This window comes from Saimiri boliviensis, chromosome 2 (assembly GCF_048565385.1).
Source record: "Saimiri boliviensis isolate mSaiBol1 chromosome 2, mSaiBol1.pri, whole genome shotgun sequence".
NCBI lineage: Eukaryota > Metazoa > Chordata > Mammalia > Primates > Cebidae > Saimiri > Saimiri boliviensis.
Window position 1 is genome coordinate 132199298 of NC_133450.1, and position 26389 is coordinate 132225686.

At 51.1% G+C, this 26389-nt stretch overlaps 1 protein-coding gene across 3 annotated transcripts in view; it reads right to left on the reverse strand.

Moving 5' to 3' along the window:
* Positions 1–15147, reverse strand: part of BRF1 (BRF1 general transcription factor IIIB subunit) — a 65745-nt gene extending 50598 nt beyond the window's left edge. For 2 of the 3 annotated variants that reach the window (XM_039462783.2, XM_039462782.2), the window contains exons 1-2: positions 14558–15147; positions 4226–4306 (exon numbers count right to left, since the gene is read on the reverse strand). In XM_039462783.2, the coding sequence (XP_039318717.1) occupies positions 4226–4306; positions 14558–14741 (265 nt within the window). In that variant the 5' untranslated portion in view covers positions 14742–15147. The other variant, XM_010343891.3, reaches the window with a different exon arrangement.
* Between the last annotated feature and the right edge of the window lie 11242 nt (positions 15148–26389).

The window sequence follows — 26389 nt, forward strand, 5'->3', positions numbered from 1 at the left end:
CAAAATAAGGAAAAGATCTGAGGCATATCACCACCTAAATAGAAAGTATAAGGCAATAAAGCTTTCAGAGGAAAACACAAGAGAGTATCTTCAGACCTTGGAGTAGACAAGAATTTCTTAAACTAGTCACAAACAGCCCTAACCATATAAAAACTGATATACTAGGACTTCATTAAAATTAAGAAATTTCTAGCCAGGTGCAGTGGCTCACATCTGTCATCCCAGCACTTTGGGAGGCCAAGGTGGGAGGATTGCTGGAGCTCAGCAGTTGAAGACCAACCTGGCCAACATGGTAAGACCCCCCATCTCTATTTAAAAAAAAAAAAAATTAAATATTAGTTAATGTGGTGGCATGTAAATGTGATCCCAGCTACTCAGGAGGCTGAGGTGGGAGGATGGCTTTGGTCTGGGAAGCTGAGGCTGCACTGAGCCATGACTGCACCACTACACTCCAGCCTGGGCGACTGAGTGAAACCCAGTTGTTAACAGAAAAAAACAACGAACAAACAAAAAAAAACAAAAAAAAAGAACAAAAGAAATAAAAAAGAAATCCAGTCATAGAAAAAAAAAATTCTGTTCATCAAAAGACAATATGAAGAGAGTGAAAAAACAAGCTGTAGACATGGGAGGCGGTTTCGAAACATGTATAACCAACAAAGAACTCAAATCCACAACAAAGAACTCAAATCCGCAACATGTAAACATGTATATCCAACAAAGAACTCAAATCCACAACAAAGAACTCAAATCCACAACATATAAACATGTATATCCAACAAAGAACTCAAATCTACAACATGTAAACATGTATATCCAACAAAGAACTCAAATCCACAACATATAAACATGTATCTCCAACAAAGAACTCAAATCTACAACATGTAAACATGTATATCCAACAAAGAACTCAAATCCACAACAAAGAACTCAAATCCACAACATATAAACATGTATATCCAACAAAGAACTCAAATCTACAACATGTAAACATGTATGTCCAACAAAGGACTCAAATCCATAACACATATAAACAAATATGTCCAACCAAGGACTCAAATCCATAACATATAAACATATACATCCAACAAAGCACTCAAATCCACAACATACAAACATGTCTATCCAACAAAGGACTCAAATCCACAACATACAAACACGTATATCCAACAAAGGACTCAAATCTGTAACACATAAGAACTTCTACAAATCTGTAAGAAAAAGACAACTCAATTTTTAAAAACCAAACACGGACAAAAGACGCCAATAGGCACTTCACACAGAAAGGATGTCCAAATGACCAAGAAGCATGAGCAAAGCTTGTGGTCATATGACTCACCAGGGAAAGCAAATTAAAGCCACAGTGAGAGTGCTACGCATCTACCAGAAAGACTAAAATCGGAAAAATCCATTTCGCTGTGAACCTAAAATGCTCTAAAAATACATCTTTTTTTAAAAAAAAAAAAAATCATTTAGCTGGGTGTGGTGGCTCACGCCTGTAATCTCAGCACTTTGGGAGGCCGAGGCAGGTGGATCACGAGGTCAAGAGATCGAGACCATTCTGGCCAACACGGTAAAACCCCGTCTCTACTAAAAGTACAAAAAAATAAAAATTAGCTGGGCATGGTGGTGCGTGCCTGTAAACCCAGCTACTCAGGAGGCTGAGGCAGGAGAATTGCCTGAACCCAGGAGGCGGAGGCTGCGGTGAGCCGAGATTGCGCCATTGCACTCCAGCCTGGGTAACAAGAGCGAAACTCCTTCTCAAAAAAAAAAAAAAAAAATCATTTGTGTGATTCCCACTGTGTGAAGCAGAAAACCAAGCAAAGGCAGTGGGCAGCAGGTGGTTTCTGAGCTGCTGCAGGCCTCACTCCCGCAGATTTGTCAGGTGGTTGGAAGTGTGCACATTTCATGCACTTTACTACACAAGCTATACCAGGAAAAACAGACCAAAAGAACAGAAAAAGAATTTCCCTGAGAAATGCGTCCCAAACCAAAGGCTCATCAGGTCAATGAAGAGAGAGCCCCACCAAGCGACGTTTCAGAACTGTGGCTCAGTGACAGACGAGGAGGACCAAAGCCAGCGGGGAGGACGAGGGATGCGCGGCGCTGTGCCCCCTTCCTGCAGAAAGGCATTCATGTGCCCGCCGCACAGGCACTTCTACAAAACTGGCCTTCAACCGGGCCAGGAAGCACTGCTCGAAGCATTTCAGAAGACTGATGTCATAGGTGCGCTCCACTGCGGGAGAGTCAGGCCGGAAGGCAGGAGGAAAGGGCCGAAATCACACACACGGTGCTCGCCACTGCGGGAGAGTCAGGCCGGAAGTCAGAAATAAAGGAGCTGACACTCCTCTACTGAGAAGTCCATGGTGAAAGGGGCCAGGAAAAAAGCACAACAGAAGCGTAAGGTTCCACTCTGATGTGAGGGATCATCACAAACCCAACTACCCCTGCCAGCCTCGGTGTGTCGGTACTGGCCATCTGTTGGCAGCAGCAGCCAGGAGCAGAGACAGGTGCTCCAGAGCCCACCTCCTGGCGATGGCCCAGGAGAGAAGCCCATGGCCAGGTGCTGTCCACACAGAGATGTTCTACCTGTCCAGACTGCCTCCCAACATGCAGACCAAGACTGTGGGACATGGCTGCACCGATCACAAGGATCCCTCATGTGCTCCTAACATTCCTGAGAGTGTCCTTGATGAAACAGTGAAGGTGAAGAGCTCCTAGCAAAAAGTATCCCTGCCTGGACTGACCCACAGCCAACACCACACTCAATGGTGAAGACTGGATGCTTCCCCAGGATCAAGGACAGGAAGGTATCTGTTCACACCACGGTGATTCAATGTGGTAAAAACAAACAAAAAACAGGCACTAGATTGGAAAGGAAAGATAACACGATCTTGTACAGGAAAATACTAAGGAATCTGCTAAAAAACTATTAGGACTAAAAAATTAGTTCAGCCAGGCTGCAAGATATTAAGATCAATACCTATCAACTGAGAATAAATTCAACGAAAGTATAAAACTTATACTCTGAAAACTACTAAAATTGTTGAAACAAATTAAAGCCCTAAATCAATGGAAAGACATCCCATGTTCAGGTATCAGCAGACTTAACATCATTTAAATGCCAGTGTTCTCCAAAATGATCAACAGATTAATGCAATCCTCGTCAAAATCCCAGCTGACTTCTTGGCAGAAACACAAGCTGATCCTAAAATTCATATTGCCATTCAAGGGACTTCAGACAGGCAACATAACACTTGAAAAGGAACAGTTAGAGGACTCACACTTCCTGACTTCAAAACGTACTGCAAAGCTTCAGTGTCCTGAACAGAGTGGAATGGGTGCAAGGATCATGCATTCACAAAGCCAAACTGAGGATCCAGAAATAAACCTTCAGGTTTACGGCCAACTGATTTTCAACAAGGGCACTGAGAGGACAACAACGGGGAAAAGACAGTGTTTTCAACCCCTGGTCCTGAGGAAACTGGGTGTCCACGTGCAAGAGTGAAGGCAGGCCCTCACCTTACATCACATGCAAACATTAACTCAATACGGAGCAAAATCTACAGGTGAGGGCTGAAGCCACAAAACTCCAGAACATCCTAAGCACGAATCTTCACGATTTGAACTGCATTAGGCAATATTTGTTAATTATACCAAAAGCACAGGCATCAAGAGACTAAATAGGTAAACTGGACACTATCAGAATTTTAAACATTTGTGCGCCAAAAGATACCATCGAAAAACAAAAAGACAAAAGAAAATGAAAAGAACACATGAAATAGCTGAAAATTTCCTATAACTCATACTAAGACTTGTACCTAAAATACTTAAAGAACTTTTTTAACTCAATAATGAGACAACCCAGCAGACACTTCTCCAGTTTGTCAACTGGCACTTTTACAAAATGCGATGAGACTGTCACTACAACATCCAATAACTTTACATGTGTTGTTTCTGCCTCCATCTCATTGAGACCAGCAACCAGTAGCTGTGGACCCTGCAGGATCCACTGAGCTCACCCCAAGCAGCCCTGGCAGAGTCTGCAGGACACCCAGGAGGGGACTCAGGGCACGATTCCTCCTGGAACGCAGCCTGGGCCAGGTGTGCAGGGTGACCAAGTGGCAGGCCATGAGGCCCATGGCTGAGTCAGCGCCCCCACCCCAGCACCACCACCCCTATCTCTGGGACCTGCCACACACTCAGCAGCATCCGCAGTGGGAAATACCATTCTGCAGGGTCTGCGCTCTTGACTCCTTCCCCAGATTCACGTGGAAGCCGCCACCCAGAGTCGGGGTTTTGCCAGCACCTGGAAACACAAAAAAGACAGATCAGCCAAAACCTGGAGAAGTTCTGCATTTACAGCCCTTTCACGACATCCACAAACACAAAGTGAGAGCAAAGCGGTGGTCAGCACTCACACGGGAAGCAGCAGGTGGGCCCCTGACTCCCCCATCACACAGCCCCAGTGGGGGAAGCATCGCTCGCTCTGCCCAGCCAGCAGGATTGAGGGTGGGCCAGCAGCAGTTTCTGCATTTTCTAACCGTGTCCCTAATACTGCCAGTACAGATGCTGCCACATGGCCGCCAGGCAAGATCTGCCTCCAAACCTCCGCAAGCGGTGTGCACAGCATGGACTGGCCCTTCTGTGCCCCAGGCCAGTCCACCCAGATGCCACTCCTACACAGTGACCAATGTAAATGCACCCACCTCCCTGCTGCACTGCAAGCTCTGAGGTACGCAGGTGCCCTCCTGTGTGCCTGAAGGCACTGCAACCAGCCAGTCTGTAGAAGGCCCCATGCCTCAGCCCACCCATGTGCAGGTGCCTATAGCTGAAACTGCTGGGCACTCTGCTCTGGACCTCTGACAACTGACAGCAAGCCCAGGACATCCACCACACGCTGCCCTGCAGGGGTCCGGGGTTAAGACCTGGGCCTGGTATCTCTGGAAACATCAGGTGGACATTTGGATTGTTCACCAGGCTCTCAAGCTCAAGCACTGCAGCCTGATCTTCCAACGAGCACAGCAAGGTGAAGCCTGAGGCAAGGCCCTAGGCATACCCAAAAGTGGAGGAGCTGGATAGGGTGTGTGTGTCCCGTCCCCCCGCCCCCCCCCCCCGGCCCCCCGCAGCATCAGCCCTCGGTGGACAGCACAGGAGCCAGCACATTTGTGTCAAAGCAGATACAAGGACTGGATGCTGCTGAATCACAGGACACATGGACAATCTCGGCCTTGTGGGGGAAGGCAAGAGTGCAGGGCCGGTCGGAGGACAATAGAAGGATGGGATGCAGACACAGAAAGCCAACTGCTGGAGCCTGGGGACAGCCCTCTGGGAAAAGCACACGGCAGGGACCTCAGGGTCACCCAGGGGCAGCCACCAGCACAGACAAGCGAATCCCAAACAAATACTAACAAGACTCTTTAAAGACCCCAGGAAAATGATCCTAAGTTCAGCTGGAAACAAAAAGAAACAAGCATGGCCAAGGAAGTTTTGAAGAAAGCAAGGGGCAGCTCTGGGTCCAGCTGGGAACTGAGAGCTGAACAGGGTCAGGCAGCGCTCCGCTTCCCCTGGTGGCAGCAGAAGCAAAGCCTGGGCCTCCTTCAGGCTGAGGTCCACAGCCAGCCTCCTGGTGGGTAAGCTGGCCACAGAGCCAGCTGGCAGCAGGGGCAGCGGCACTGAGCACGGGCCTCTCCAGCAGAGGTGGTCCTGGGAAGGGGCTGTGCCCAGAGACCGCCCGGGCTGTCACACTAGGATCTGTGTACTGGTTTTCTGTGGCTGCCATAAGAACTGCCGCAAACCTAGTGGCCTTCAAGAAGCTACAGCAGTGGCCGGGCGTGGTGGCTCACGCCTGCAGTCCCAACACTTTGGGAGGCCAGAGCAGGAAGACTGCTTAACCCAGGAGTTCAATACCAGCCTGGGCAACACAGGGAGACCCCATTTCTACAAAAAAACAAAAAATTAGCTGGGTGTGGTTGTGCCTGCTTGTGGTCCTACTACTCAGGAGGCTGAGGTGGGAGGATTGCTAGAACCCAGGAGGTCACAGCTGCAGTGAGCTGTGATCATGCCATTGCAGGCCAGCCTGGGTGACAGAATGAGACCCTGTCTTGAAAAAAAAAAGCAGCTAGAACAGGCCAGGCATAGTGGCTCACACCCATAATCACAGCACTTTTGAGAGGCTGAGGAGGAAGACGGCTTGAGCCCAGGAGTTCAAGACCAGCCCGGGCAACACAACAAGACCCCATCTCTACAAAAAGAAAATCTTAACGGGGTGTGGCGGGGCACGCCTGTGATCCCAGCTACTTGGGAGGCTAAAGCAGGCAGATGGTCTGAGTCCAGAAAGTGGAGGCTGCAGTCATCTGTGACGGCACCACTGCACTCCAGCCTGAGCAGCACAGTGAGAATCTGTCTTGAAAAATAAAAAAATAAAGAGTAGCTGGAGTTGCCCACAGGGGTGTCTGCTTGTCGGGGCTAGAGAGGACATCTGCTCGCCGCAATCTCTGCCTCCCAAGTTTAAGCAATTCTCCTGCCTCCATAGTAGCTGAGATTAAAGGCATGCACCACCACGCCCAGCTAATTTTTTTTTTTTTTTAGCAGAAACGGGGTTTCTCCATGTTGGTCAGGCTAGTCTCGAACTCTCGACCTCAGATGATCCACCCACCTCAGCCTCCCAGTGTGCTAAGATTACAGGCGTGAGCCACACCACCCGGCTACATCACAGTTATTCTAATTAGTACATATAATGATTTTAATAAATAATTCATATAATATTGCATTAGAAAAAGAATGCTGATCAAAGTATAAAAAACCCCTGAAGCCCCACCTTCGAAGAACAGGGACGTCATGTGGCCTCCACTCTAGCCATGTTACCCTGTCTCAGTACAGTGGGCGCCAGGCATGCTAACAGAGCAGGGCAGCAGCGAGACACCACACTAAACTACAGCGATAACTTTGATTCTGGTTGTGCTTCGTGCAATGTCCTCATTCCTTGACCCACACCCATCAGCATGCACCACAACGCACTGCAAAGCTGCGTGCGTCAGCAGCCCCAAGCTCCACCTGCCACCTCTGCCCTCCCTCCTCCTCCTCCATCACTCTCTCTCCTGCACCCTCCAGACTCCCGTCCCCACGTCACACCCTAGAACCTCTATTTTCTGTCCCTGTGTTGTCCTCCCTGTCCCCCCACACTACGGTCAGTGTCTCTGGGGCCACGCTGCTGTACCTGCTCTGGGAGCACCTTCTGGCTTCTTCCCCCCACACCCTGGTTCGTGCACACTTACAGGCACATGCACGGGACGCATGTGAACGGTGCGAACCCTCAGCACACTAACCACAGGGAGGCTGACAGAGGAAAGCCTCAGTACCACCTCTGGCTGAAACTGCCACGATGCTTCTACCTCTAAAACATTTGATATTTTCCCTAGCACGTTTCTATAACAAAAAATACAGTTCCCGGGCCGGGCGCGGTGGCTCAAGCCTGTAATCCCAGCACTTTGGGAGGCCGAGGCGGGTGGATCACGAGGTCGAGAGATCGAGACCATCCTGGTCAACATGGTGAAACCCCGTTTCTACTAAAAGTGCAAAAAATTAGCTGGGCATGGTGGCACGTGCCTGTAATCCCAGCTACTCAGGAGGCTGAGGCAGGAGAATTGCCTGACCCCAGGAAGCGGAGGTTGCAGTGAGCCGAGATCACGCCATTGCACTCCAGCCTGGGTAACAAGGGCGAAACTCCGTCTCAAAAAAAAAAAAAACAGGGCGTGTATCACACTGCAGACAAACCAGCGGCTTCCTTTCTCACCCAGATGCCAACAGGACAAAATGCACCCTGTCTCCTGCCTGGAGAGCTGTTTCTTAAGGGCAGGTGCCTTCAGCCACAACTTAGGGTTCTGAGGGCCACAGGGCAGAGGCAGAAGCCCAGAGGCTTCCACCCTCAGGACAAGCGCAGGAGGCCAGGCCTACGCGCTCAGACCCCCAGGCCGCAGGCCCCGCCATGCCACAGGCAGAGGCTGGTTGGTCCCAGCCTTCTGAGGCAGAGGGAGCTCCCCAGCAGGCGAGCAGCTCCGCCTCCCGAGCCCCTCTCCAGGGCCAGCGCCTGGTGACATGGCGCCATCAGTCACAAGGCAGGTCTGGCTGCATCATGGCCCCAAATGGAAAACAGCAGCACTCACCGACACCCCGGCTTCAAAGGCCTAAATGTGAAGCCACCGAAAGCTGTGAATATGGGAAACACTCCCCACCCCCACAAGTTCTGGTGATACTGAGGTGTGCTGCTCCCTGCACAGGAAGATATGGGACCCCCTGCAAGCAGGAGCCCTGGCTGCCTGGTATGGGGGTTCCCAGGTGCTCAAACTCCCACCTGGAGGGCAGGGGCATGGGTGCCATCACCATCAGCTGCTGGCAGAGGGAAGCCTCAGGACACATGCGGCACAGGACACTGACGTGGGCTCACCTTGCCTCGGTGGAGCGGACAGCCTCCTCAGGGCACTGCCAAGACCCCAGGCCAACGATCTCCAACACTGAGCCTCAGTCCTCACACACTGCCCGCTTCTCTCTGCACAGTCTATGCTGGGGCAGGCCCCCGGACAATGGAACACTGGTGTGGCTTCCCCAGTTGGGCCTGGCTCCTGAGGTCAGGGCCCTCGTGGGACTCTCCCGAGGCTTCTGGCCACCTGCCCTGATGCCTTAGTTAAATATTCCAGAGTAAACTGCGAGGCTTAGTTCTCAGTTGAGTCAGGCTTAGTTCTCAATTAATAGGCCAGACTCCTAGGAAAGACCGTGGCCTTGGGACCCAGAAAATGACAGCTGAAAGAGAAAGCTCAGCTTTCAGGGTGAAGCTGGAGCAAGGGGTGGCCGGGGCCTACTTGAGTGCCAGGGAAACTGAGAAGTCCCCAAAGATTCCAGCCCTGTGTGATCACCACTATGACAGGGAGAGAGGATGCTGGGTGGGCACCTGGAGAGCCTGCCTGGGAGACAGAGGGGCTGCCCAGAGCAGCTGATGCCCTCTCTCCTTCCCCCTCTCGCCTCAGACACCGCCTGCGCCATTCCCGAGGGGCTAAGAACCTGCTGCCTGGAAGCGCTTCCCCCAGGGCCACCACAGATGGTTGCTGGGCCTGTGCCTCCCTTGAGAGAGTGTGCCTGGGCTCAGAGGTGTCTGGAGCTGCCTGACAGCGCTGGCTCTGAGCTTGTTCTGACAGCATGTGGGTGACAGACTTTCAGCTCTGCACTGCTCCACACCGCCATCCTCCCCAGCAGGGCACAGGGAGGACAGGGCACCATCTCCAGGCCCGGACGCACTTAGCACTGCGCCTGCCAGGAAGCCCCGAGTCTGCTGCCATGATAACTTGCTTTCATTACTGTTGTTATCATCCCAACAGGCATCAAAGTCTTGGCAACTGTGACACAGCTGCAAACTCTGTGCCCAGCAGTCCCAGGATGATACCCCAGGGGTCCGAGCACGGCAGACAACGGGGAGGGAAGAGTGGGAGAGAAAACTCAGTGAAACCCAAAGCCAGTTCTTAGAAAAGATTAAAAAACTGACCAATGGCCGGGCGCGGTGGCTCAAGCCTGTAATCCCAGCACTTTGGGAGGCCGAGGCGGGTGGATCACGAGGTCGAGAGATCGAGACCATCCTAGTCAACATGGTGAAACCCCGTCTCTACTAAAAATACAAAAAATTAGCTGGGCATGGTGGCTTGTGCCTGTAATCCCAGCTACTCAGGAGGCTGAGGCAGGAGAATTGCCTGAACCCAGGAGGCGGAGGTTGCCGTGAGCCGAGATCGCGCCATTGCACTCCAGCCTGGGTAACAAGAGCGAAACTCCGTCTCAAAAGAAAAAAAAAAAAAAAAACTGACCAACTTCTAGCAAGAGGACAAAGGGAAAAAAGACACAAAACACCAACATCTGAAAAAAAAAAAAGGGCAGCCACTAAAGCCCCCATAGATATCAAAAGGACAAGGGAATGCTTCAAACAACTCTCTGGGTAAATTCACCGACTAGGTCAAGTGGGCCAATCCCTCACAACACAAGCGGCCGACTCACCCCAGTGAAACCGATTATCTAAAATATAACCAGAACCTCAGCAATGGGAGAAGCCAAAACCACAGAGAAGAATCTTCTGAGAAAGAAACCTCTGGGCCCAGATGGCTACACTGACGAATTCTACCAAACATTTCAAAAAGAAAGAACACCAACTCTACACAATCGCTTCCAGAAAATAGAAGAGGAAGCATTTCCCAACCCATTCCATAAGGAGCAGGACCTTGATACCCAAGACAAAACCATTACAGGAAGAACCACAGCCCAATATCTCACGCAAGCATCAACAGGAATCCTCAAGAAAACAGCAGAGGCCAAGCAAAAGCAGCTTACACCTCTAATCCCAGCACTTTGGGAGGCCGAGGTGGGAGGATGCCTCGAGGCCAAAAGTTTGAGACCAGCCTGAGCAGCAAAGCAAGATCACATCTCCACACACAAAAATAATAATCATAATAATAATTGGCAGCGTTGGCTCATGCCTGTCATTTGAAAGACCAAGGTGAGAGAATTATTTGCACCTAGGAGTTCAAGACCAGCCTGGGCAACATGGCAAAACCCCATCTGTATAAGAAAAATACAAAAATTAGCTGGGTATGGTGGTGCACACCTGTAGTCCCAGCAACTCAGGAGGCTGAGCTGGGAGGATCACTAGAGCCCAGGAGGTTAAGACTGCAATAAGCCGTGACCACTGCATTCCAGCCAGGGTGACAGAATGAGACCCTAGACCCTGTCTCCCCCATCAAAAAAATTTTTTTTAATTAGCTGGGCATGGTAGCACATGCCTGTAGTCCTAGCTACTCTGGAGGCTGAGGTGGAAGGACCTCTTGAACCCAGGAGTTCCAGGCTGCAGTGAGCTGTGATCATACCACTCCACTCCAGTCTAGGCAACAGTGAGACACTGTCTAAAAAAAAAAATCCAAAAAACACTGAAGGAGTGTATTAAAAACTCAGAACTGGCCAGGCGCGGTGGCTCATGCCTGTAATCCCAACACTTTGGGAGGCCAAGGCGGGCAGATCACCTGAGGTCAGGAGTTTGAGACCAGCCTGACCAACATGGAGAAATCCCGTCTCTACTAAAAATACAAAATTAGCCAGGCATGGTGGCACATGCCTGTAATCCTAGCTACTCGGGAGGATGAGGCGGGAGAATCGCCTGAACCCAGGAGCTGGAGGCTGCAGTGAGCTGAGATCGAGCCATTGCACTCCAGCCTGGGCAATAAGAGCGAAACTCTGTCTCTTAAAAACAAAAAAAGGAAGAAAGAAAGAAAAACTCAGAACTAACAAGTACGTGGCAGGCCACAGTGGCTCACACCTATAATCCCTGCACTTTGGAAGGTGGAGGTGGGTTAATCACCTGAGGTCAGGACTTTGAGACCAGCCTGACAGACATGCAGAAACCCCAACTCTACTAAAAATACAAAAAAGCCGGGCGCGGTGGCTCACGCCTGTAATCCCAGCACTTTGGGAGGCCGAGGCAGGTGGATCACGAGGTCAAGAGATCGAGACCATCCTGGTCAACATGGTGAAACCCCGCCTCTACTAAAAATACAAAAAATTAGCTGGACATGGTGGCGCATGCCTGTAATCCCAGCTACTCAGGAGGCTGAGGCAGGAGAATTGCCTGAACCCAGGAGGCGGAGGTTGCGGTGAGCCGAGATCGCGCCATTGCACTCCGGCCTGGGTAAAAAGAGCGAAACTCCATCTCAAAAAAAAAAAAAAAATTAGCCAGGCATGGTGGTGCACGCCTGTAATCCCAGCTACATGGGAGGCTGAGGCAGGAGAATCGCTTGAACCCGGGAGGCAGACATTGCAGTGAGCCGAGATTGCACCACTGCACTCCAGCCTGGGGGAAAGAGCAAGGCTCCATCTCAAAAAAAAAAAAAATCGCGGTGGCTCAAGCCTGTAATCCCAGCACTTTGGGAGGCCGAGGCGGGTGGATCACGAGGTCGAAAGATCGAGACCATCCTGGTCAACATGGTGAAACCTCGTCTCTACTAAAAATACAAAAAAACTAGCTGGGCGTGGTGGCGCATGCCTGTAATCCCAGCTACTTAGGAGGCTGAGGCAGGAGAATTGCCTGAGCCCAGGAGGCGGAGGTTGCGGTGAGCCGAGATCGCGCCACTGCACTCCAGCCTGGGTAACAAGAGCGAAACTCCGTCTCAAAAAAAAAAAAAAAAAAAAAAAAAGAAAAAAAAAATCTCCAGAAGCTGTATGCTGAAAACTACCCAACACTGACAGACTATATCAAAGAAACCCTAAATGAATGCAGACACACACTGTGTTCATGGACTACGAGACTCAACAGAGAAAAAAGTCAGATCTCCCTAAATTTACCAGGTTTAATGCAATTCAAATGAAAACCTCAGGAGGACTTTTGTACAGGTTGAACATCCCAAATCCAAACATCTGACATTATAAATGCTCTAAAACCCAAAACTTTGCGAGCATCAACACGATGCTCAAAGGAAATGCTCACTGGGACGTCTCAGATTTCAGATTTTTGGATTGGGGATGCTCAACCAGAAAGTGTAATGCAGGTATTTCAAAAGCAGAAAAATCCAGTTCCAAAACACTTCTGGTCCCAAGCATTTCAGGTAAGAGTATGTGACCTGTAGATACACACGATATACTCTAAAATTAAAAAGGAAAGGGAAATTAATAACCACAACAACTTTGAAAAGGAAGAATAAAGTTTGGGGAACTCACAATATCCGATTTCAGGGCAATATAACATGTACAGTAAACAAGAGCATGATGCCGAAAAGGAAACGGCACCTGCTCGACAGGGCAGGACACAAGGCCTGGAGGCGAACCTAAATGGATGGGGCCCAGTGAGCACCACCGAAGGAGCGAAGGTCTTCAGTAGACAAACGGCAGTCTTTCAAAAACCGTGTTGAAACAACGAGACCTCCACATAAACAATGGGCCTCAGCATACAAAACACACCTTACACAAAACTTAGATCAAGAGGGGCCACAGATCTAGGCCGGGCATGGTGGCTCACGCCTGTAATCTCAACACTTTGGGAGGCCAAGGCGGGCGGATCACTTGAGGTCAGGAGTTCAAGACCAGCCTGACGAACATGGTGAAACCCTATATCTACTAAAAATACAAAAATTAGCCGAGCAACTCCCAAAACTCAACAATAAACAACCCAAATGAAAAATAAGAGCTAGGGTGCCGTGGCCCACACCTGTAATCCCACCAGTTTGGGAGGCCAAGGCAGGAGTATCATTTGAGCTCAGGAGTTTGAGACCAGCCTGGGCAACATAGAGATCTTGTTGTTACTAAAAATAAAAATAAAAATAAATTATCAGGGCGTAGTGGCATGCAGCTGTAGTCCCACCTACTCAGAAGGTTGAGGTGGGAGAATTGCCTGAGCCTAGGAGTGAGCCATGACTGGACCACTGCACACGAGCCTGGGCCAGAGAGTGAGATCCTGCCTCATGATTAAAAAAAATAGTAAGACGCCTGTAATCCCAGCACTTTTGGGGGCAGAGGTGGGCGGATCACGAGGTCAAGAGATCAAGACCATCCTGGCCAACATGGTGAAACCCCATCTCCACTAAAATACAAAAAGTAGCTGGGCGTGACAGAGAGTGCTTGTAGTCCCAGCTATTCCGGAGGCTGAGGCAGGAGAATTGTTTGAACCTGGGAGACGGAGGTTGCAGTGAACCAAGACAGTGCCACTGGACTCCAGCCTGGCGCCTGGCGACAGAGTGAAACTCTATCTCAAAATAGTAATGATAATAATAAGACTTGAACACACATTTCAACAAAGAGGATTTGGGCATCACAAATAAGCACACTAAATGAGGTTGAACATCGCTAGCCAGTAGGGAAATACACAATACAACCATGATAAGATGCCACACACCTGTTAGAACAAGTAAAATAAAAACATCAATCACAGCAAGTGCTGGTGAAGATGTGGGGCAACTGGTGAGAATGCATAATGGCACAGCCACATCACAAAACAGTTTACGACAGTTTCCTACACAGTTAAACATACAGCTAAGTTCCCCAGAGACATGAAAACGTATGTTTACACAGAGAGCTGCACAGGAATCATTGTAGCGGCTCTATTTACAACCACCTGAAACTGGCCACAGTCCAATTTCTTTCACAGGCGGGGGTCCATCCCCAGACCGCAATACTGCTCGTCCCCGAAACGTCCTCTCCCACGCCTACAGCAGCCTGAGTGGCCCTAGGGCATCCGCCCGGGGCAAGGCCAAGGCCAGCAGCAATGGGAGTCTAAGTACCCCGCAACTGCTGAAAACAAAACTGCAGGGACGGAAGAGCGACGGTGAAGGGCAGCCTGAAGCGCCTTCCGAGCTGTCCGGGCGCTCCTCCTCCTTCCCCGCGCCTGCTGGTCTGGTCCACGCGCGGGTCGAGGGAGTCCACGCGCGCCAAGAGAACGCAGACCCGCGCGCCGGACAGAGCCGGCGGTACCTCGCCGCGCGGTCAGCGCCTCCAGCCCCTGCAGCCGCAGCAGGAAGTCTGCGCAGCGCCCGCCCGCGGGACTCACCGTCCAGGGACACGAACTGGCCCACGGCCGAGGAGCCGCCGCCGCTGCTCTCCACAAACTGCACCTCGGACACAATGATGTTGTCCTCCAGCACCGAGCCGCAGGCGGTGCACACTGCGTCCCCGCGCGCCGCGTCCAGCTCGATGTCCGTGCCGCCGCAGCCGCGGCACACGCGGCCCGTCATGCCGGCGACCGCGGGGGCCGGGCCCGAAGCCTCCCACGCCGCCGGAGCCGCCCGCGCCGCCTGCCCAGGCCCAGCCGCCCACCCAGGCCTCGCCGGTCTCGCGAGGCCCTGCGCCCGCTGATTCGCAGACGCAGATTCGCCACGCGCCGGGGCTGCGCTGCCCGTAACGGCGGCGCCCGCGGGAGTGGGACAAACACCTGGACGGCGGCGGGTACGCGAGGACTCGAGCCGCGACCTCCCGGCCCGGCGCGGCCAAGGCCTTCACACCGCGAACCAGCAGGCCTCCCCGGCGGCGCGCCGGCGTCGGAGGGGCGGGCCGCGGGGGCGGGGCGGGCCGCGGGGGCGGGGCTTCGGCGGAACCAGAGCTGGGGGCGGGCCCTCGCAGTGAGCGCAGCCGGGGACTAGCGCTGTGGGCGGGGCCTCGGCGGCGAGCGACGCGGGGGACTAGAACTGGGGGCGGGGCCTCGCGGCGAGTGCAACCGGGACCGGAACCGAGGATGGGAACGGGACCTGAGGCGGTGGGCGGGCCTCGGCGATGAACGCAGTCTGGGATTAAAGCAGAGCAGGGGTGGGGCCTCGGATAGTGAGCACGGTCTCACACCGAGAGCAAGGCCTGGGGCGAGGACTCAGAACCGGGGGCGGGGCCTCCGGTGGAGAGAGCTCGGCCTGCAACGGGAACTGGAGCCGTGGGCGGGGAAAGGGGCGAAGCCTGGGCCTGGACCCGAACTGTGGGCCGAACCAGAGGCGAGGAGCTGCGCGTGGTGGACGGGGCCTTGGGTGCTGAGCGCGACCCGGCTCTGGGCGTTGTGGGGCGGGGCCGGGGCAGCTGAGCTAGGGACCTGGCCGCGCAGGTGGGACTCCAGCCCGGGACCACCCTGCTCCACCCTCTGCATTTGCGGCGCGGGCCCGGCGGCGCCCGGGTTCCGGAGCCTCCCTGTGTGTCCCGCTGTTTCCCGTTGTCTGTTCCCCTAGAACTCCGCTTCTGTCAGTCATTCGCGGCCACCTGTGGTTTCCCGTGAGTCATCGCTGTGCTCGCTGCCCAGAGCGGGGACCCTGGCTGCGCACGCCCTCAAATATCTGCAGAAGCCTTTCAGTCACCACAGGGCCCATGACATACCTATCCAGGAATAAGCCTAAAAAAAAAAATGCACGACTAGGTCCGGTGGCTCACGCCTGTAATCTCAGCACTTTGGGAGACTAAGGCGGGAGGATCACTTGAGGTCACGAGTTTGAGACCAGCCTGGCCAACATGGTGAAACCCCATCTCACTAAAAATACAGAAAAATTAGGCAGGCGTGGTGATGGGTGCCTGTAGTCCCAGCTACTCGAGAGGCTGAGACAGGAGAATGGCTTGAACCCAAGTGGCGGAGGTTGCGGTGAGCCAAGATCGCCATTGCACTCCTGCTTGGGTGACTGGTGACAAGAGTGAAACTCCGTCTCAAAAAAAAAAAAAGAAAGAAATGTGCAAGACCCCCCCCACACACACACCCCTTTTTTTTTTTTTTTTTTTTTGAGACGGAGTCTCTGCTCTGTCGCCTAGGCTGGATTACATGGCGCAATTTTGACTCACTGAACCTCCACCTCCCAGATTCAAGCGATTCTCCTGCCTCAGCCTCCCCAGTAGCTGGCATTACAGGCTTTCGCCACCATGCCCAACTCATGTTTGTATTGTTAGTAAAGATGGGATTTCGCTATGTTGCCCAGGCTGGTCTCGAACTCCTGACATCAAGTGATCCATCCACCTCAGACTCCCAAAGTGCTGGGACATGAGCCACCACGCCCAGCCAAGATCCCGTTTTTTAAAAACTCTAAACCTTGACTGTAGGACCTAAAAGGAGCTCCAACTAAATTAAAAATAAAAATAAACCACCCCATTCCCACGTGGAAGCAAAGTCGTGAATACGTAAATTATGCAGAAGTCGGTGAGTAAAATGATGTAATTCCCATCAAAACGTCAACAGGGTCTGCAACAGAGGCACACGCCTGCAATCCCAGCACTGTGGGAGGCGGAGGAAGGAGGCTTTCTTGAGCCCCAGGTTGGAGGCTGCAGTGAGTCATGCACTCCTGCCTGGGCCACAGAGGGAAACCTTGTCTCTAAAATTAAAAAAAAAAAAAGGGCCGGGCGCGGTGGCTCAAGCCTGTAATCCCAGCACTTTGGGAGGCTGAGGCGGGTGGATCACGAGGTCGAGAGATCGAGACCATCCTGGTCAACATGGTGAAACCCCGTCTCTACTAAAGATACAAAAAAAAATTAGCTGGGCATGGTGGCACGTGCCTGTAATCCCAGCTACTCAGGAGGCTGAGGCAGGAGGATTGCCTGAGCCCAGGAGGCGGAGGTTGCGGTGAGCCGAGATCGCGCCATTGCACTCCAGCCTGGGTAACAAGAGTGAAACTCCGTCTCAAAAAAAAAAAAAAAAAAAAAAAAAGTCAACAGGATTTTTCGGAGAATTTAAGCTGATCCTAAAGTCATCTGGAAGAGATAATCTGCAAGAATAGTAAATAAAAATTCTAAAAAGAAAAAACTCAGCTGAACACGGTGATCCACATTTGTAATCCCAGCATTTTGGGAAGTCGAGGCCTCAGGATCACCTGAGGTCAGGAGTTCAAGACCAGCCTGGCCAACGTGGAGAAAACCTGTCTTTACAAAAAAATACAAAAATTAGGCCAGGCGTGGTGGCTCATGCCTGTAATCCCAGCACTTCAGGAGGCCAAGGCAGGTGGATCATGAGGTAAGGGGTTTGAGGCCAGCCTGGCCAACACAGCAAAATGCAGTCTCTACCAAAAGTATAAAAATTAGCTGCGTGTGGTGATGCGTGTCTGTAATCCCAGCTACTGAGGAGACTAAGGCAGGAGAAGTGCTTGAACCCGGGAGGCAGAGGCGGCAGTGAGCCAAGATGGCACCACTTTACCCCAGCCTGGGCAACAGAGTGAGACTCCATCTAAAAAAAAAAAAAGGCCGGGCGCAGTGGCTCACGCCTGTAATCCCAGCACTTTGGGAGGCCGAGGCGGGTGGATCACGAGGTCAAGAGATCGAGACCATCCTGGTCAACATGGTGAAACCCCGTTTCTACTAAAAATACAAAAAATTAGCTGGGCATGGTGGCGCATGCCTGTAGTCCCAGCTACTCAGGAGACTGAGGCAGGAGAATTGCCTGAACCCAGGAGGCGGAGGTGGCGGTGGGCCGAGATCACGCCATTGCACTCCAGCCTGGATAACAAGAGCAAAACTCCGTCTCAAAAAAAAAAAAAAAAAAAAAAAAAAAAAAAAAAAAGCCGGATGTGGTGGCAGGCCCCTATAATCCCAGCTACTCCCGAGGCTGAGGCAGGAGAATCAATTGAACCCACAATTGGAGGTTGCAGTGAGCCAAGATGGTACCACTGTACTCCAGCCTGGGCAACAGAACAAGATCCTGTCAAAAAAAAAAACCTGAAAGAGGGCTGAATTGCCCTTCTGTTTATCAAAAATTACATCAAATTATAGCCATTAATCCAGGGAGTATTTGTGCAGGAACAAGTGGAATAAATCTAAGAGTCCAGAAACAAACCCAAGTATACAGGAAATTTAGGGACCTCAAATCAGTGAGAAAAAAAAGGTAGACTCCTCAGGAAGGTTGGGATTTCCATGTCTATGAGGAAATGGGTAAATTGAACCCAGACCTCACACTGTTCGAAAACCAAATTCCAAGCAGCATTCAGAGCTAACAGTAAAAACAAAACCACAAGACTATTGGAATCAAATAGAAAAGAATATTTTAAAATTCCAGCAAATATCTGTCACGGGAGGAGTGGTGCTGTCATCTGAGCCCCCTCCTCAGGGTGGTGCCTCCTTCCCCTCCCGAAGCCACCAGTGTCAGCCCGACACCCCCACTTCGTGGATGGGTCATGGGAACATGCAAAATACCCTAGAGGCTCAAGCCAGAAGAATTTCTCTGTTCCAAAAGGCCTAAGCTGGTGGCTTTTCTTCTTCTTCTTCTTCTTTTTAATATATTTTAGTAAGATTTGGTTTTTTTGTTTGTTTTTTGTTTTTTTGAGACGGAGTCTGACTCTCGCCAGGCTGGAGTGCAGTGGCGCGATCTCAGCTGACTACAACCTCCACCTCCCTGGTTCAAGCGACTCTCCCGCCTTAGTCCCCTGAGTAGCTGGGATACAGGTGCCTGCCACCATGCCTGGCTAATTTTTGTATGTATTTTAGCAAGATTTTTCAAGCATATCTAAAAGTAGAAAATAAAAACCCAGGGATCTCAGCCATACCAAAGCGTATCATTTTCACATATTTGCTGTTTGGCTCAGTTCTTTCAGTTTGGGATGCTGCCTGTTTTGTTTTGTCTTGGAGGTTCTCTAGCATTGCTGAAACACAGCCCCCGAGCCTGTCAGAATCAATTCCCCCTCCTCCCTGCCCAAAGGTAACCATTACCCTGACTTTGGATGATAGTCAATGCCAGACAGGTTTTATCCTATCCATATACAATACACAATATTGTCTTTCATGTTTTAAAACTGTTCATAGATGACCTCATACCTAACCTTCTACCATATGCTTCGAGCCACACGTCCGGCCAGCAAGGCCTTCTGTGACTCACCTCCCCTCTTGGCTACCACACTCTTTGTAACAAGCAAGTCACTGCACCCTGCCACACTCCGGGGCATAGGAAGCTGCACTCCTGGAGAGAGGGTTTGGAAACACACTGAGAAGCATCCCAGCTACACACCTTACCCCACCCAGACAAACACACGTGGCTGTTGGATTCCCATCGACCGCACACAAGGCTCTGCAGACTTCTGAGAGAGAGGACCAGCACCAGCATGCCACAGCCAGCCAGAAGGAGAGGGTACTGGAGCTGCAGAGGGGGCTGGAGAGCCTATCACTGCCTGCTCCAGTGCAAGAGAATGGTTTGTTTGTTTTTTTGAGGCGGGGTCTTGCACCGTCGCCCAGGCTGGGGTGCAGTGACACGATCTCGACTCATTGCAACCTCTGCCTCCTGGGTTCAAGCGATTCTCCTGCCTCAGCCTCCCAAGTAGCTGGGATTACAGGAGCCTGTCACCACACGCAGCTACCTTTTTGTATTTTTAGTAGAGACAGGGCATCGCTATGTTGGCCAGGCTGGTGTCAAACTACCAACTTCAGGTAATCCACCCACCTTGGGCTCCCAAAGTGCTGGGATTATAGGCATGAGCCACCGCACCTGGCCAAGAGAACAAGGGACTAGAAGCAAATAGGCAGAACCAGGACAGAGCCCCACTGCAGGGAGCTGCGAAGGAGAGAAGCAGCGGAGAACCGGGGATGCTGGCGTCTCTCTGTCTGTTTCTCTGTCTGTCTGTCTCAATCTCTCTGTCTCTCTGTCTCCCCTCTTCTTGTTTTGTTTTGTGTCAGAGTCTCACTCTGTTGCCCAGGCTGGAGTGCAGTGGCACAATCTTGGCTCACTGCAGCCTCTGCCTCCCAGGTTCAAGTGATTCTCCTGCCTCACCCTCCTCAAGTAGCTGGGACTACAGGTGCCTGCCACCATGTCTGGCTAATTTTTGTATTTTTAGTAGAGACAGGGTTTCACCATGTTGGCCAGGCTGGTCTCGAACTCCTGACCTCGCGATCCACCCGCCTCGGCTTCCCAAAGTGCTGGGATTACCGGTGTGAGCCACCGTGCCCAGCGTTGCCACACACTTTTAAACGACCAGACTCCTGAGAACTCTATCCGGACAGCACCAAGGGGTGGTGCTAAGCCATTCATGAAGGACCCACACCTGTGATTCAGTCACCTCCCACCAGGCCCCACCTCCCATTCTGGGGATTACATTCCTCTTGAGATTTGGCTAAGGATGCAGATCCAAACCGTTATCAGGTGGACTTTTTCAGCAGAGATGATGGAGGTGAGAAGATCATGGAATGATGTCTTGCAGATGCTGAAAACGAACAGCACCAGCCTCAGTTCTGTGCTGGGCATGAGCAGTGCAGGCCCCTCCTCTGGACTTCTCTCCTCCAGTCGCCCTGGCTGCTCCAGCAGGTGCCCTCACCAGGCTGCTATCTCCCCAGCACATCCCACACTCTGCACCCCTGGCCCTCCTCACTGCCCCCAACCCTGAAGGAGGCACCTGTTGGCATTATGGGTTTCTGCAACACAGCAGGTCCCTCAGCAGGGGTCAAGAGGGCAGGCTCAGGCCGGGCACGGTGGCTCAAGCCTGTAATCCCAGCACTTTGGGAGGCCGAGGCGGGTGGATCACGAGGTTGAGAGATCGAGACCATCCCGGTCAACATGGTGAAACCCCGTCTCTACTAAAAATACAAAAAATTAGCTGGGCATGGTGGCGCGTGCCTGTAATCCCAGCTACTCAGGAGGCTGAGGCAGGAGAATTGCCTGAACCCAGGAGGCGGAGGTTGCGGTGAGCCGAGATCGCGCCATTGCACTCCAGCCTAGGTAACGAGAGCGAAACTCCGTCTCAAAAAAAAAAAAAAAAAAAGAGGGCAGGCTCCCTGACCAGGCAGCCCCATTTTCCAGGGTGCTTCCTTGGGGTTCCTTGCACAAGGCCCATCTGGGAAGACACCCACTTCTCTCCAAAGGGATGGGGAAGATAAAATCCGAAGTCATCACTGCTCCCAAGAACACAATGCAGGCTGACACAGCTCCCGCCTGTGTCACTCCGCAGGGCTGGGGAGGTGTGTTGCCAGTCTACTGCTCTTCCGGGGGAGTGCCAGGGATCAGGCCTGGTGAGCGGCTCCCTATCCGGAGTGGGGAAACTGAAAGCCACCTGTTCCTAGCTCTGGGGCTTCGAGTAGAGGGGAGTCCCATTCCACACCCTAGCTCCATCCTTGCTGTCATCCAGATGACAGGTATCAAAACACCGAGGGGGCCAGGCGCGGTGGCTCACACCTGTAATCTCAGCACTTTGGGAGGCCAAGGCAGGTGGATCACTTGAGGTCAGGAGTTCCCGCCCAGCCTGACCAACATGGTGAAACCCCGTCTCTACTGAAAATACAAAAATTAGCCAGGCATGGTGGTACCCACTTGTAATCACAGCTACTCGGGAGGCTGAGGCAGGAGAATCGCTTGAACCCTGGAGGTGGAGGTTGTGGTGAGCCGAGACCACGCCATTGTACTGTAGCCTGGGCAACAGAGTGAGACTCTGACTCAAATTTATATATAAAACTTGAATATGTAGTTAATACAAAATTTTTTTTAGTCGGAGTCTTGCTCTGTCAGCAGACTGGAGTGCAGTGGTGTGAAACTGCCTCACCACAACCTCCGCTTCCCAGATTGAAGCAATTCTCCTGCCTCAGCCTCCCAAGTAGCTGGGACTACAGGCGCCTGCCACCACGCCTGGCTAATTTTTGGGGGTTTTTCTCTTTTTTTGTTTTTTTGTTTTTTGTTTTTTTAATTGAGATGGGGTTTCGCCATGTTGGTCAGACTGGTCTTGAACTGCTGACCTCAGGTAATCCACCCACCTGAGCCTCCCAAAGTGCTGGGATTACAGGCATGAGCCACCGTGTGCCTAGCCTAATTTTTGTGTTTTTAGTAGAGACAAAGTTCACCCTGTTGACCAGGCTGGTCTTGAACTTCTGGGCTCAAGCAATACTCCTGCTGCAGCCTCCTAAAGTGCTGGTATTACAGGCATGAGCTGCTGTGCCCAGCCTCTTCCGTTTTTAATTTCTGTTATTTGAAAATCAGTTCTGGGATTTTTACATGATTCTTTTTCTACAGATTCCAACTTTCTGATTGAATTCTCCATCTTGGCCTGGCACAGTGGCTCATGCCTGTAATCCCAGCACTTTGGAAGGCTGAGGCGGATGGATTACCTGAGGTTGGGAATTTGACACCAGCCTGACACCAACATGGAAAAGCCATCTCTACTAATAATATAAAAATTAGCTGGGCGTGGTGGCACATGCCTATAATTCCAGCTACTTGGGAGGCTGAGGCAGGAGAATCACTCGAACCCGGGAGGTGGAGGTTGCAGTGAGCTGAGATCATGCCATTGCACCCCAGCCTGGGCACAACAGTCAAATTCTGTCTTTAAAAAAAAAAAAAAAAAAAAAATTCTCCATTTTAGCATTTTTTCTTTAACATATTGATCACTTTTTTTTTGTTGTTTTTTTGAGACAGAGTCTTGCTTTGTTGCCCACGTTGGAGTGCAGTGGCTCGATCTCAGCTCACTGCAACCTCCACATCTCAGATTTCAGCGATTCCCCTGCCTCAGTGTCCCAATTAGCTGAGACTACAGGCGCATGCCACCACACCCAGATAATTTTTGTATTTTTTAGTAAAAACGGGATTTCACCATGTTAGCCAGGATGGTCTCAATCTACTGACCTCGTGATCTGTCCACCTCAGCCTCACAAAGTTCTGGGATTACAGACATGAGCCACCATGCCCAGCCTGTACTAGTAATTTCAGTACCTGGCAACCCATGGATTTATGTCTGTGGTTTATTCTTGGTTTATATGATCCTGTTTCCTGGTACACCTGGTCATTTTGGCATAAGTGATCATCATTGTGACTAAAAGCTGTAGAGATTCTGGGGAATATTCTTGTTACCCAAGGAACATTTTTTTTTCTTTCTTTCTTTTTTTTTTTTTTTTTTTTGAGACAGAGTCTCCCTCTGTCACCCAGGCTGGAGTGCAGTGGTGCAATCTCGGCTAATTTTTGTATTTTCAGTAGACATGGAGTTTCACTATGTTGGCCAGGCTGGTCTCAAACTTCTGACCTCAAATGATCTACCCGCCTCAGCCTCCCAAAGTGCTGTGATGACAGATATGAGCCACCTCACCTGGCCTGAACATTAATTTTTCTTCTGTCAAGCAAATAGGGTTGTGGCAGACCCCTTGATATAGTCATGTGTTGCTCTGATTCCAAGCTTTATTCAAAGTTTTGGGAGCGCTAGTGTATTTCTTGTTCTGAGACTATCACCCTTCAGGGGTCAAACTGGAAGTCTGATGTGTTTACCATGGACCTCCCTTGCAACTTGAGAATTCCATAAATCTGTTCTGGAATTAAAAAAAAAAAAAAAAAAAAAAAAAAAAAAAAAAACCTTTTGGCCAGGTGTGGTGGTTCACACCTGTAATTCCAGCACTTTGGGAGGCCGAGGCAAGCAGATCACGAGGTCAGGAGATCGAGACCATCCTGGCTAACATGGTGAAACCCCATCTCTATGAAAAAATTCAAAAATTAGCCAGGCATGGTGGCGCGATCTCAGTTCACTGCAACTTCCGCCTCCCGGGTTCAAGTGATTCTCTTACCTCCGCTTCCCAAGTAGCCAGGATTACAGTTGTGTGCCACCATGCCCAGCTAATTTTTGTATTTTTAGTAGAAACAGGGTTTCACCATGTTGGCCAGGCTGGTTCTGAACTCCTGACCTCAAGTGATCCACTCGCCTTGGCCTCCCAGAGTGCTGGGATTACAGGCGTGAGCCATCACACACAGTCCCTTTTTCTAGCTTTTTTAAGGTGAAAGATGAGATCATTGATTTAAGATTTTCTTTTATAAATAGGCATTTTATTGCTGTAGTTCTCCTTGCAATTACTACCTTAGCTGAATCTTGCACATTTCAATACGCTGTGTTTTCATTTTCATATCAGCTCAAGATTCTCTCCACTTTTAATTTCCTCTCGGATCCAAGGGTTATTAGGAAGTGTACTGCTTTGTTTCCAAATAACTGGAGATTTTTCAAATATTGATTATTGATTTCTATGCAAAATGTTCTCTGTCCATGATGGCATTTCATCTTCATGGCAATACTAGCTTCCAGACACTATCGTCTCCATTTTATGGAGAAAGCCCCTAAGGATTTGAGGGGTGACAGCCCCAAATCTTATGCCAATAGGTGACAAAGCCAGAGTCCAGTCTGAGTCTGTGTGGCGACTGGATCCCTGCTCTCACCTGATAGACTAGGGAGGTTCCTCTGTGTGCACCCTCGCCAAAGCCTGTGAGGTGCCCTGTAGGCTCAGGGTTTGGGGGGCATTCCTCCCAGGCCTCAGCACTGCCTCAGGTGGTATGGGACTGGACTTTCATTGGCCAAAGGAGCAGAAAGTGGGGAACACAGCACCCACAATGGTGAGAGGTTTAAAGGGTATGGCTCCTTTGGGCAACGGCCCAAGGTGGGTGCTGCCAGAACTAAGCCTTTGCTCAGATGGGCTGCAGAGCAGGGATGCTGTGGTCTGAATGTGTTTTGTATTAGTTCATTTTGCACTGCTGATAAAGAAATCCGTGGGACTGGGCAATTTACAAAAATAAAAAGAGGTTTGTTGGACTTACAGTTCCCTATAGCTGAGGAGGCCTCCCAGTCATGGTGGAAGGCAAGGAGGAGCAAGTCATGTCTTATGTGGATGGCAGCAGGCAAAGAGAGGGAGCTTGTGCAGGGAAACTCCCTGATGGTCCCTAAGACTGTCAGATCACTTCGTGCAGTGGCTCATGCCTGTAATCCCAGCACTTTGGGAGAGAAAGGTGGGCGGATCACTAGGTCAGGAGATTGAGACCATCCCGGACAACATGGCAAAACCCCATCTTTACTAAAAATAAAAAAGGAGCTGGGCATGGTGGTTCACGCCTGTAATCCCAGCTACTCGGGAGGCTGGGGCAGGAGAATCGCTTGAACATGGGAGGTGGAGATTTCAGTGAGTCAAGATCGCATCATTGCACTCCAGCCTGGCGACAGAGCCAGACTCCATCTCTAAAAAAGAAAAAAACCATCAGATCTCGTGAGACTTTTTCACAATCACAAGAACAGTCCGATAAAGACCAGCCCCCATGATTCAATTACCTCCACAACACATGGGAATTCAAGATGAGATTTGGGTGGGGACACAGAGCCAAATTGTATCATGTGTGTCCCCACTAAGTTCATATGTTGGAGTCCTTGCCCAAAGGTGATGGTTTTAGAGAGGTGGGGACTTTGGTAGATGAGGTCATGAGGGCTGATTCCCTTGTGAGTAGGATTAATGGCCTCATAAAAGTGGCTGGCTGGGCACAGTGGCTCACACCTGTGATGTCAGCACTTTGGGAGGCCAAGGAGGGAGGATTGTTTGAGTCCCAGAGTTGGAGACCAGCCTGGGAATAGGGCAAAACTCTGACTCTACACAAACTTAGCTAGTTGTGGTGGCTTCTGTCTGTAGGCCCAGCTACTTGGGAGGCTGAGGCAGGGGGAGTGCTTGAACCCAGGAGGTTGAGGCTGCAGTGTGCTGAGATTACGCCCCTGCACTCCAGCCTGGGTGACAGAGTGAGACCTTGTCTCAAAGTAAAAAGAAACAAGAAAAAAGACAAAACACGGCGGGAGGGAGCTTGTCTGCCGCTTCCCCCACGTGAGGATGCCGGGAGAAGGTGCCATCTATGAACCAAGAAGTGGCCCTCGCCAGACACCGACTTTCTGGGTTATAAGCCACTTGGACTGTGGTGGTTTGCCATTGCAGTGTGAACCGACTGAGACAGGGAGTAGGGCTCCCCACACGACATGAAGGCATAAGGAACGGAACCAGCTGAGAGAGGGGAAGAATGCAGGGAACCGGCCTGGGCAGCCCTGTCCAGTGAAGGGCCCCCAGCTGCCAGCGCCCCAGGAAGCTTGGCGAACGTTTAGGACTGACTGACAAGCGTGAGCCTGGACTGACAAGCTCAGAGTCAGGTGAGGGCGGCTGAGGGGCACCAGCGCCCTCAGAGCACCCTCAGTGGGCA